This window comes from Centropristis striata, chromosome 13 (genome assembly GCF_030273125.1).
Source record: "Centropristis striata isolate RG_2023a ecotype Rhode Island chromosome 13, C.striata_1.0, whole genome shotgun sequence".
Classification (NCBI taxonomy): Eukaryota; Metazoa; Chordata; class Actinopteri; order Perciformes; family Serranidae; genus Centropristis; species Centropristis striata.
In genome coordinates, this window is record NC_081529.1 from 32,018,746 (window position 1) to 32,031,243 (window position 12,498).

The following is a 12,498-nucleotide window of genomic DNA, read 5'->3' on the forward strand; positions in this document are numbered from 1 at the left end:
AAAAAGCTGAAATACAACTCGACATGTGCTCGAACACAAACACACAGCCTGTAAACAAACTCTGTGCTGAACAACACAGGTTCTCTCTCCGTCTGAGACTTCATTAGTATCCAGAAAGAATGCAGCTCGTTAATGAATGTCATTAAGGCGGGCGGTGGAGCGCTGGGTGGCTGCCAACAGGACGACTGCTGGGCGGCGTGCAGCAGGGAGGGACGAGCTGCGGCCACAACGAGGAGAGATGCAGCTGCTGCTCCGCCGGCTGTTCCCCGGGGAGACGGAGAGAGAGTTGGAGGGCAGCAGTGGGAGAATGTGGGGGTCTCAACTTATGACTTGGTGCAGGGTTGGCTCCAGGGCTGGGGGTTGCAGGCGTGTCCCGTCTTCATGCTGCGGGAGAAGACGGGGCACGGCACACGCCATTTTGAGGGGCGATGCGGTAAGTCGCCATTTTGAAGTGGTCTGCGTGGGGAAAATGGGAATTGATGGTTTAATGTTGACACTCGGAGAGGCTGATTCATAACGGGGCTGATCCCTGTGTTCTTCATGTAAACTGTTATAGTAACAGGTCGGTGAGGCCTATCGCTGCAGTTAACATTGAAGCAAAGGGAGTGGACGTTTCAGATGTAGATATCAGTCCAAAGTCAAGAAAACTGGCCAACAAATTAAAGGTTTTACCCTCTATGACAGTAGTTCTCAACCTTTTTGAGTCGCAACCTCTGATTTAATATGCATGTTGTCCGCGACACGCACAGTTCAGATCATACAAACTCAGTCGATATGACGAATTTTGGACAAATAATGAAGCAGACAACAACTGAAACATCTCTCTGACCAAAATGACCAAAAAATTACATAAAATTAAGCAAGAAAGGACTCAAATTGACCACAAAATGACAACAAATGACCACAAAAAGACACAAATTGACCAAAAAAAGACACAAAATGGCCCTAAAAAGAAACAAAATGACCAAAAAAGACACTAAATGACTAAAAAAAGACATAAAATGACCAAAAAAGGAAACAAAATGACCAAAAAAGACACAAATTAACCACAAAATTATCAACAAAAGACAAAATGACCAAAAAAGACACAAAATGACCAAAAAAAGACACAAAATGACCAGAAAAGACACAAAATGACCAAAAAAGACTAAAAGACATTAACACATGAACACTTTAACACAGAGCTGACTTACAAAATGATTTGGCGACCCCCAGAAATCATCTCGCGACCCCAATTGGGGTCGGGACCCCAAGGTTGAGAATAGCTGCTCTATGGTTCAGTGCTGCCCTCAGGCAACATACCCATTTTTGGCCTGTCAAATTTCTACAATGCATCTTTTTGAGTGATACTTTAAAAACAAGGGACAAGTATAGAGAACCAATAGCAATGCTTTAATTTGTCACATGACCTCCAGGAGGCCATATTGAAACTCTATTTTGCAGATTTTTCCAAAGGTAACAGATTTGCCATTTTGCACCACAAAAAAAACACTAAAAACGTCATTTCCTGGCCCTTTTCCATCTGGAAAACAAATGTATTCCTAGAAGTGTAATTCAGGAGAGAGACCCTTGTCCAAATATTACCATTTCCCAAGAGGCCTCAATCATTGTCACAGCAATAGCTAATGGGTTCCAAGATTGCCTTCGGGTTAATTCCATTGAGCATTAAGTTCTTTAAATAAAAAATAAATATTGAAATCGCTATAATCTTAGCTAGTTAGTTTTTACTTGATATAATTCCATCAGCTGTGTCTACATGCTGCTGCTCCAGTAGCTCTGCACGCTGACGTCTGCACATCTTCACAGTGATCGAGGCGTCATGCAGAGCTCAGGACTCGTCTCCTCCGTCTCTCTTACTGAAGGAACAAAACACGTACTTATGCATTCAAGTAATTAGTGCTAATCAGCCATGCACTGACCTCGCAGACGGACAAATTGATTTCAGAGGCGAATCAAGGAAAAGCTTAATGATATGACAATTAAAATGCTCCAGAATGTGAATTACACCTGCGATTAAATGCTTTGAGGATCCACTGTAGTAGAAAATGATCTAAATCATGGGTCTCGAACATGCGGCCCGCGGGCCAATTGCGGCCCTCGTGAAGATATTTTGTGGCCCCCACCTTGATATGAAAGTTTAATGTGAGTTTTATATGAATGGCACTTTACCATGTTGTGTGTGGAAGGTCCCTTTAATTACTTATTTGGTAATTTTGTGTCTTTTTTGGTAATTTTGTGTCTGTTTTAAATCATTTTGTGTCTTTAAAAAATAATTGTCTTTTTTTTGAGAAATTTTGTGTCTTTTTTTGGTAATTTTGTGTCTGTTTAGTAATTTTGTGTCTTTAAAAAATAATTTTGTCTTTAAAAATTTTTTTTTGTCTTTTTTTTAGTAATTTTGTGTTTTTTAATAATTTTGTGTGTTTTTTAAAGTAATTCAGTGTTTTTTCAGTCATTTTGTGTCTTTTTCTGTCATTTTGTGTCTTTTTTGGTAATTTTGTGTCTTTTTTATAGTAATTATATGTCTTTTTTAGTAAGTTTGTCTTTTTTTGGTTACTTTGATACTGCCTCCAGTGGCCCCCAGGTAATTTGAGTTTGAGACCCCTGATCTAAAGTGTGGTCTTCATCTTTAGCTCCTCTGCAGGCTGTAAAATGTATTGATGGGGAAAAACAGTACAGTAAAGAGGAAAATATTCACTACTGCAGTGATATAAATAAAAAAAAAATCAAAGAAATTATATATTTACAACTTTAATCTTTATTTCTTTTAAAATAAGATAAAGGAGAATTTGTTATTATCAATAATACAAGTACAAAAAAATGTATCAGAACACAGAAGAATATACAGGACAGAGCATGACAGTGACAGCTTAGGGAATTATATATGCTTCAAACAGATAAAGATCCTCGGTATATTATGAAAAATAGAAGTAAAAGTGGGCTAGTCAATGGAAGACTTGATTATTTCCCCCGAGATAAACAAGGGAAAAGACTGAAAAAAATGTCTAAATGTAGTCAACTTGGCACCAACAAACCTGCTCTCTTTCCAGTTTTCAGCCAAAAATGCTTCCAAACATTCTCCAATAAATAAGGCACTACGACGGGCCCAAAGGGAGGAAAAGTATGTGTGTCTGCGCACGTGTATGTGTGTGAATAAGTGGACCACAACTGATGACAAACGTTCACATTTTATAGCGTGCATAAATACTTATTCATCTTAAAATCACTCTTAAGATATTTCTATTAATAAACATTTATTACTGGGAGTTTAAAAAGGCGTCGAGGAGCGGACATCCACATTTAACATTTAAAAAAAAAAGCAAAAAACGCAGCTTGTGACAAAAAAAAAAAAAAGATACAAACACATGATGTGCTATTTGATAACCAGTTTGTGTTGAACCAGGGGAGAGAGCTGACAGACTGGTTGTGTGTCACATGCTGGCAAAGCGCGACCCGGCCCTCCTCCAACATGCTTGTCGATGACAGACTTTGTAAGCGATCAAGTGCAATAATGAATATCATCACCTCCCACATGTGTTGATACAGCTGTGTGCATCAAGGCAGAAAACTGTGCTTCTGTTACTGCATGAAATCTTATAAGCACTGCTAAAAAAAAAAAGAAACCCATCAAACTGAAATTAAAAAAAGGAAAAGTGGACGAGATTAATCCGTGTATCATTCGTTCTTTCCATTTTCAATTGGCAATCAAAAATCAAATAATGAAAAATTGACTGGTTATTTTGTTATTTGTTTTTTATTATAGCACAAAAAACTGAACATTTTTTTGTTTTTTCAGGTTTCAATATCAGGTTCAGATCAAAAATACGAAATGGAAAATCAGGCACAAGGACAGAATTTGATTTTAATATTTAATTGTTCTAGTTTACGTGAACAGGAAGTTTGACTGCGGTCAAGTGAGCCGTCATTTGTTTCTCCGTAGTCAAACCAGCCGTCCCTATATTATAATAATAATAATAATATATAATGTAGTGCGCCCGTATTGTGATATTTACGGTAAAATTCATTGAGACTGCTGAGAGCGAGCTGACATGAAGGATAAACACTTTACTGTCATTCTTTCTCACTTTTTTTCGCACAGTCTATATCCAGATGCGTTTTATTTAAAAAAAAAAAAAAAAAAAACCCACAATGAATATCATGCAATTATTCTTATTTCCATATTTATCTGATATTTGGGCCTGGTTGTGTAACACTTTATTCTGAAAACTGAAAACCGCATGTCAACGCAATTCGATTATTTCACGTGTTCAAAAGTAAAGTTAATACTTCATCTCCTCTCTGCTGGTAAGAGTTTTATACTGAAAAAAAGTGAAAAAGACTGACCGTAAAGTGTTTATCCTTCATGTCAGCTCGCTCTGAGCAGCTTCAATGAATTTACCGTAAATATCACAATATGGGCGCACTACATTATATATTATTATTATTATTATAATATAAGGACGGCTGGTTTGACTACGGAGAAGCAAATGACGGCTCACTTGACTGATGTCAAACTTCCGGGTCACGTAAACTCGAACAATTAAATATTAAAATCAAATTCAGTCCTGGTGCTTGATTTTCCATTTCATTTTTTTTTTATAAATGAGCCCAATATTGAAATCTGAAAAACCAATAATTTTTTCAGTTTTTGAGCTATAATAAAAAACAAATAACAAAATAACCAGTCAATTTTTCATTATTTGATTTTTGATTGCCAATTGAAAATTGGAAAGAATGAATGATACACAGATTGAGATTAACATGGTTAAGGCGATTCTGATATTAAGTCCGTTCTGTTTGGCACCACGTGGGTTTATAACTGTAAGATGTGGAAGCAGGTAAAATCAAGCCGCAGCACATTAGGAAGAACCAAACGTCTCTTCACTCTCTTCGTCAGCGATAGTGAGAGGAAAGTGTTTGTTAATGAGGCAATAATCTGACACCAACAGTCCATTCAGCCGCCGGAAGTCACGGAAAAATAAAGTCCCTCTGGCAGGCTTTGAGTTTTCTATCCCGCCTGTGAGATGGAGACTGGATGGAGTGGAGGGCTGGAGTGGTGGCAAGACTGTCAATGGAGGTTTAAAGTCTCAAAGCGAATGAATTTCACCCAGCTGAGGTCACCTGCAGCGAGGCGGGTGGCGTCTACATCTCGTGGGCGGCGAGATGGTGTTCTGGGACGCCGTTAGCGTGAGCCACCACCGTGTTGTTCTCGTTGAGGCGCCTCACGCGATACATTTCATAGTGGATGCTGCTGGTGATGTCCTTAATATTCTGCATATGGGTCCTGGAAGAAAGACACATACGCAGCAATTAGGAACTAGTGGACGAAAGGGACACACCTTCACACTTTACAATAATATCTAAAATTCCCTCAAGTTGGATGGATGGATGGATGGATGGATAGATAGATAGATATCGATATTCTTGGCGATATGACAAAATACAGAAAAATATATAGAAAATATGATTTTTTTTTAGCCTGTATAAATAAAATAAAAAATAAAAATAAAACTCTTGACTCTTGAGTATTAGCAAATAATAAAAAATTATCCAGGGGCCCCACCAGGAGAAAAATGTGTACATTTTATAGTACAATGTGATTAATCTTGTCCACTTTGAGAGCTAAATGTGAGCAAACACCTCACATAACATTTTCCACAGTCAACAGGGCTTTCCACTTGGACATGGAGCAGCCACACAGTGTTGAAAAATAGTCTGTTAGGGGGGTCTGGGGGCATTTCCCACTAGAGAATTTTTTTTCATCATATAAACTGATCTTATCATTGCATATTTTAATTAATTATTGTAAAGGGCAATAAAGGTTCTTGTATGTTTTATTTATCTTATTTTGACAGACTTCTTGTGAATTCTGAGGTGGATTAACACTGTGCTCTTATTTTGAAAGCTGTTGTTTAGCGACAGGAAGTAATAGTAGCTTTTTGTGATTGAAGCAACTTTAATTGTTAGCTAATGTTAGCTTGTGGCTAATGAACAGCATAATGCACCAGTGTGTCTTATTAAAAACATTAATTTGGATTCCTGTTTTCTTTGATAGGATTTTTTTTAGGAATGTTTAACTAGTGATTAATCTTTTGTTTATGGAATAAGCATATTGGATGCAAATTATTATTCAAAGCAGAGCATTTTTGCATGTCATAAAAACACACACAAGGCTGTATGAAAACTTACAGAATTTAAGATGGAGACATAAACATATGAAGACAAAATGACTCACCTGATGAGAAGATCCCGTAAATAGGCGAACTCACAGTGGGCTATGTTCTCAACTAAAGGAGAGAAAGAGAAGTTATCAGAAATGACTGGCATGAGCCACACCACACAGAATAGGACCAAAAAGACAGACTGACAGCTGAGGTATGCTTTGTTGCTGCTAAGTTTCTTAAACTGTCCACTAGGTGGAGCCAGTGATCTCAGTGTGACGTCTCTGTAGACACAAAGATACTGAGTGTTGTCTCAGGACTTAAATCAGGGGTCTCAAACTCTAATTACCTGGGGGCCGCTGGAGGTAGTAACAAAATGACCAAAAAAAAAGACACAAAATTACAAAAAAAAGACACAAAATGACAGAAAAAAAACAAATTACTTAAAAAAGACACAAAATGACCAAAAAAAGGACACAAAATTACTAAAAAAAAAAGACACAAAACGACTAAAAAAAAGACACAAAATTAAAAAAAAAAAAGGACACAAAATTACATTACATAACATTTCCACTTCTTCCAGAAACAACAACACGGCAGATAATAAAAGGTCCGGTAGCAGCTGCCTTTCTTTTTGTTAACGTCGTCATAGAAACAAGTGAAACAAAGCTCCAGCTGGAGCAATAAAGGGACCTTCCACACACAACACAGTAAAGTGCCATTCATATAAAACTCACATTAAACTTTCATATCAAGGTGGGGGCCACAAAATATCGTCACGAGGGCCGCAATTGGCCCGCGGGCCACGAGTTTGAGACCCATGACTTAAATCATCATCAATATACATCTCTGTTTCTAGCTTCATCTCCTTAGAGTCCTCCGGAAGAGATAAAAACTAAATGCTCTAAAACCCCAGAGTGTGTGTGTGTGTGTGTGTGTGTGTGTGTGTGTGTGTGTGTGTGTCTGCACAGCACACTCTCGCAGAGTTTCATTTCCTGCAGACACTTGATAGAGGGGTGGTGCCTCCTGTCTGGAGTGGATAACATAATTAAATATTGAAAGAATGAAGCTTGCAGTAAGAAAGGATGTTAACAAAACGCAACACTGTACTGGTTCCCTCCTGGCTAAACATTAAAAAAAAATGTAACCTGTTATTGTTCAAAGACCTTTTTGGTGGTTGTGGGCAGTGGATGTTTAGGGGGAGATAGCAGGTCAACAATAAATGCCACATGTGTGTCAAATTGTTCTGGTTAAAAAAAACAAAACATCTAATTAAAATGACTTAATGAATGAATAATTTATTTATTGAAGCCTATTATGGTGAATAAAGGGTCATAACATTAGGATACGCTTTCTAAAGTCCAGTCCAGGTTCAACTGTGTCCCAGAAGTTGCTGCAGCAATTTTTGGGTTGATACCATTTGTTACACACATTTGATGCTCAATGATCCAATTTTATTCATATGGAGAATGGATAAAAATGGTCAAAGAAAACCTCCAGAATATCACATCAATATATAAAGACCTTTGGAACAACATAGAAGAATCCATGCTGAGATTTGTGTTCAAAAACTTTGGTCATTTTGGAGATTTCTGTATTTTCAGCGATTGGATGACGAGCACTTCTGTTCTACAAACTGCTGAGAAACCCTCGTATTGTCAATAAACCTAGGAAAGCTGCACACCCTCTGAATGCTCCAGGTCTCTAGTTTATGCTTGTAAAGTTTCATGAGGCTGTGATTATCCTCGAGGTCACAGCAGCTCATTTTATACACCGAGGTCCAGACTCAAGAAATGCCCTCAGTGCAATGAACTGGCTACTACTGATGACTAACATCATCCCACATGAAGAGAACTGGACTCACTGAATCCACAAGAGTCTCAGCTTTACACTGATACCCAGTTTATGTCATTCAGCCTGTTTAGGGACCTCAGTGTGCACAAATATTCACATACAGTAGGAGGAAATGGAACATTTGTGCTACATGAGAAAAACTATGTGGTTTTGCCTTAACCCTTTGATGCACAACATGGGTCTAAAGTGACCCGACTGAGTTTTTATATTCTATATCTTTGCAATAAATACATTTCATCATTCAGAATTGCAGGTTTTCCTCAAATAACTTGTTTTTGACCATCATGCAATCTAATTATTTGTTTTCATTTCTTACTTTTTGAATAAAATCCCTTTTTTTATCACTACGCTTCTAATGCACAAGGTTGTTTTTGACCCATGTTGCGCATTAGAAGGTGTTTATATGTTGTCACCAATTTAAAACCTGACAAAGAAGACACAAATATTAACTATCCTATTTTGTTAAATTGGTGTTTTTTCCAATGGAAATTATTATTTGGTGGCTCTAATAAGTCTCAAATGTTAAAATATGTGATTTTCCAATGAAATCCTGTGGTTCTAACAACTCTTTTAAAGTTAAACCTTCAAAATAAGACAAACATAGTTACACATATACTCAAATTGTTAATTTAGTGTTTCACTTTTTGTATCACTACGCTTCTAATGCACAAGGTCATTATTGACCCATGTGTGTAAACTTGATGTAATAATACAAAAACTATTTTTTTTCATAAAGTATGAAAGGAAAAATGGATATAATGATCTGTTTTCATAAAAAAAAAAAAAAAAAGATATTCAAACACACAGCAGCATGAAATAACATGGGGAATGAATGTGGGTCATTTTTGACCCATGTTGTGCATCAAAGGGTTAAACTGCATGTTATCAGCCTACTGCCTATTTTCATTGAGATGGCATGACATGCAAAAAACATATATCCATGTTCTATGTGGCTATCAACAGAGTTCCCTTTGTGACACAGAAGGGGTGTGTGCTGTGGGGGAACCAAGCAAACAAATGAGGTCTCTTCAGACGTATAAAATATAAGTAAATTATTAGATTTGGAACCATGATTTGAAAATGAATTTTATGGTTTTTTGGGATGTTTATTGGGTCCAAATGTTAATCCGGTAAGTCAAAGTGAAAAAAATAATGATCATGTCATGAAGGTGAGATTGTGCTGATTTGTAACCAACATTTAAAATTCTTCATTGAGCATGATTGTGTTTTGAAATTAAAAGAAACATTATTTTCAAAATCCAATCTAAAAAACAAGCAAACTATCAGGTCATATAGAGGAGATTCTGCTGAAAACAATGATAACACGGCATGGTAAACATTTTTGTTTTTGTCGTTTGTACAGGGAGAATTATAAGTATACAAGAGACTCCAAAGGGTTAAACTGCATGTTATCAGCCTACTGCCCATTTTCATTGAGATAGCAGGACGTCCCCCCCACTAGATTTTATGAATTTCAGCAAAAAACATATATCCATGTTCTATGTGGGTATCAACAGAGTTCCCTTTGTGACACAGAGGGGGTGTGTGCTGTGGGGGAACCAAGCAAACAAATGAGGTCTCTTCAGAGGCCTGAACCAGCTGCACGGCACACGACACCAGTCTGCAGGCTGAATGGACCATTGTTTTATTGACTGACTGCTCCCTCAGCGAAGTCTTTACCCATCTCCCTTTTGTCTTTTCTCCTCAACAAAAAAAAAAAAAACACTTGCAGGGTAAGTTATGTGCAATCTGACAGATTCTGTCCTGAAAGTGTCGCTCAAAACAAATTTCATTAGAGAACAAAGGCAGAGAAGAAGGAGGGGGGAGTCTTCATTTTATCTGCCGTTTATTTCTCAGTCTTGTGTTTTTAACCCTCTATGGTACGCCTTATGATGTCAGATAGAACAAAAAATGTTTGGAGTGTTTTTTTGTCTAAATAAACATAATCTGAAGAACTTTTATAATTCTTAAAAAATGTTTTTTTGGGGTTTGGTGTCCGTAGGCAACATTGTACCATAACGGTGCACAAGCTAAAAAGAAAGTTTTAAAAATTAATTTTAACATAATTTATTTAATAAACATGTGGTAAAGATTCAGTAACTTCAGCAGGGTACAATACATAATATTTTAAATTTAAAAACATTATTAAAGGAACTTTTTTAACCGGTTTCTTGTCTGAATGTTGCCTGTAGGAAACATTGTACCATTGAACCAACGACCCATTGAAATGAATGTCTTGAACAGTTTAAGTGTATGAAACTATCAAAAATAAAGGTTTACTCATACTTTGTGGCGCAAACTGGCAAAGCTGTTTCCTTTGTAAAAGTCTGCAAAATAGTGTTTCAATATGGCCTCCTGGAGGTCATGTGACAAATTAAAGCATTGCTATTGGTTCCTTATACTCTTCCCTCTTTTTTAAAGTATCGCATCACTCAAAAACATGTATTGTAGAATTATGACAGGCCAAAAATTGGGCAACACCGTACCATAGAGGGTTAATCATAATTAGTCAACATCCTGTTTTTTTTAGTCATCAGATTATATTGAACATTTCAGTCAATACCAAATTTATTGGTATGAACCTGGTGTAATCCTAAAATGACATGAAACTGCATTACTGAAAATAAAATATTCTATTTGTCATGGAAATCTAATAAACTTTTTTTTTTTTTAGTCTTGTATTGTCACTAGGGTTGAGAATCACAGTAGTTCACCGTACGATACTATCACAATAATGACAATACATTGGGGGTTGTCTACCTATTTTTCATTATTATTATTTTTTTTTTATTTTTTCCCTTTTTCTTATTTTTCAACACTCAATATTGTTGATATGTTTGGTTGGTAGTATTGCCATTGTTATTTATTTATTGTTTGTTATGCTACACTACCATTTTATCTTCTTTGTTGCTGTTGCTATTATTGCCCAATTGATGCTTGCCACACCTGCTTGTTTGTTTGTTTTAAACTAAATGGAAAAACCTATAAAAAAATTGATCACAAAAATAAATAAATAATGACAATACAGTGATTCTGCAACACTGCAAGACAATAATCTACGATACATTGTGTTATCTGTGGAACTGAAGGAGAAAAAACACCCCTAAAAAGCCCCAAAAAAACAGGAATTGTGTATTTATTCACTCCATTGTGGTGTCTCAGTAATTGCTGCCGTCTCATCATCTGTCATGGAAAGAAAAGCTGTTAGACATATTTATTCCTACAACACTGACCTTCAATAGTTCCCCACTTGGTCTTCCTCCCCAGCAGCCTCCTGCCGTTCACCTGGTACTCCTGGTCGCTGCCAACCACAGCAAACGGGATCATCTCCTGCTCAGAGTAAAGGCCAACAGATGATGGAGTCAGAAATGATTCACGCTAAATCAGGGGTCTCAAACTCACGGGCCGTGGGCCAATTGTGGCTCTCGTGACGATATATTGTGGCCCCCACCTTGATATGAAAGTTTAATGTGAGTTTTATATGAAGGTAATTTTGTGTCTTGTTTTTATATAATTTTGTGTCTTTTTTGGTAATTTTTTTTCTTCTGTAATTCTGTGTCTTTTTTTGGTCATTTTGTTTCTTTTTTAAGTAATTTAGTTTTTTTCTGTCATTTTGTGTCTTTTTTGGTAATTTTGTTTCTTTTTTAAGTAATTTAGTTTTTTTCTGTCATTTTGTGTCTTTTTTGGTCATTTAGTGTCTTTTTGGGTCATTTTGTGTCTATTTAAATAATTTTGTGTCTTTTTTGGTCTTTTTTTTTTTTTAAGTAATTTAGTTTTTTTCTGTCATTGTGTGTCTTTTTTGGTCATTTTTTGTCTTTTTAGTCATTTTGTGTCTCTTTTTTGGTAATCTTGTGTCTTTTTTGGATCATTTTGTGTCTTTTTTTTGGTCATTTTGTGTCTTTTTAAAATCTTTTTCTGTCTTTTTTAGTAATTTTGTGTCTTTTTTTGGTCATTTTGTGTCTTTCTTTGGGTCATTTTGTGTCTTTTTTAAATTATTGTATGTCTTTTTTGGTAATTCTGTGTCTTTTTTGGTCATTTTGTGTCTTTTTAAAGTAATTTAGGTATTTTTCTGTCATTTGTGTCTTTTTTTGGTCATTTTGATACTGCCTCCAGTGGCCCCCAGGTAACTTGAGTTTGAGACCCCTGCTCTAAGTACATTATAGAAGACTGTCATGATTCAGTGCTCTGTGGAAAGGCATGTCTGAGCATAAATGAGGAGAACAGAGTCACAACCCCTGCCACATGTATCTGTAGTGGATTCTCACCCTGATCTTCTCATTGATCATTCTGTCCTCAGCATCCTCGTCAAATTCTTTCTGAGGGTACACGTCGATCCCGTTGGCTCGCAGCTCTTCCCTGATCTGGTGATCAAACATAAAGAAAAACACAGAGAATGTTTAAACCACTACAGTTTTAAAAGGATACAAACTAAGGCCTTTAATTGCAGGAGTAATTATTAGACAGACGCACTTGATGCAGTCTTCAG

At 36.5% G+C, this 12,498-nt stretch overlaps 1 protein-coding gene across 4 annotated transcripts in view; it reads right to left on the bottom strand.

Annotated features, from left to right (window-relative positions):
* Positions 1-4,126: 4,126 nt before the first annotated feature.
* The window catches only part of LOC131982917 (septin-9-like), a 171,708-nt gene continuing 163,336 nt past the window's right edge, over positions 4,127-12,498 (bottom strand). For all 4 annotated transcript variants that reach the window (XM_059347511.1, XM_059347512.1, XM_059347513.1 and 1 more), the window contains 4 exons: positions 12,278-12,373; positions 11,246-11,342; positions 6,233-6,284; positions 4,127-5,281 (listed from right to left, as the gene is read on the bottom strand). In XM_059347511.1, the coding sequence (XP_059203494.1) occupies positions 5,140-5,281; positions 6,233-6,284; positions 11,246-11,342; positions 12,278-12,373 (387 nt within the window). In that variant the 3' untranslated portion in view covers positions 4,127-5,139. The remainder of the gene's footprint in view (positions 5,282-6,232; positions 6,285-11,245; positions 11,343-12,277; positions 12,374-12,498) is intronic.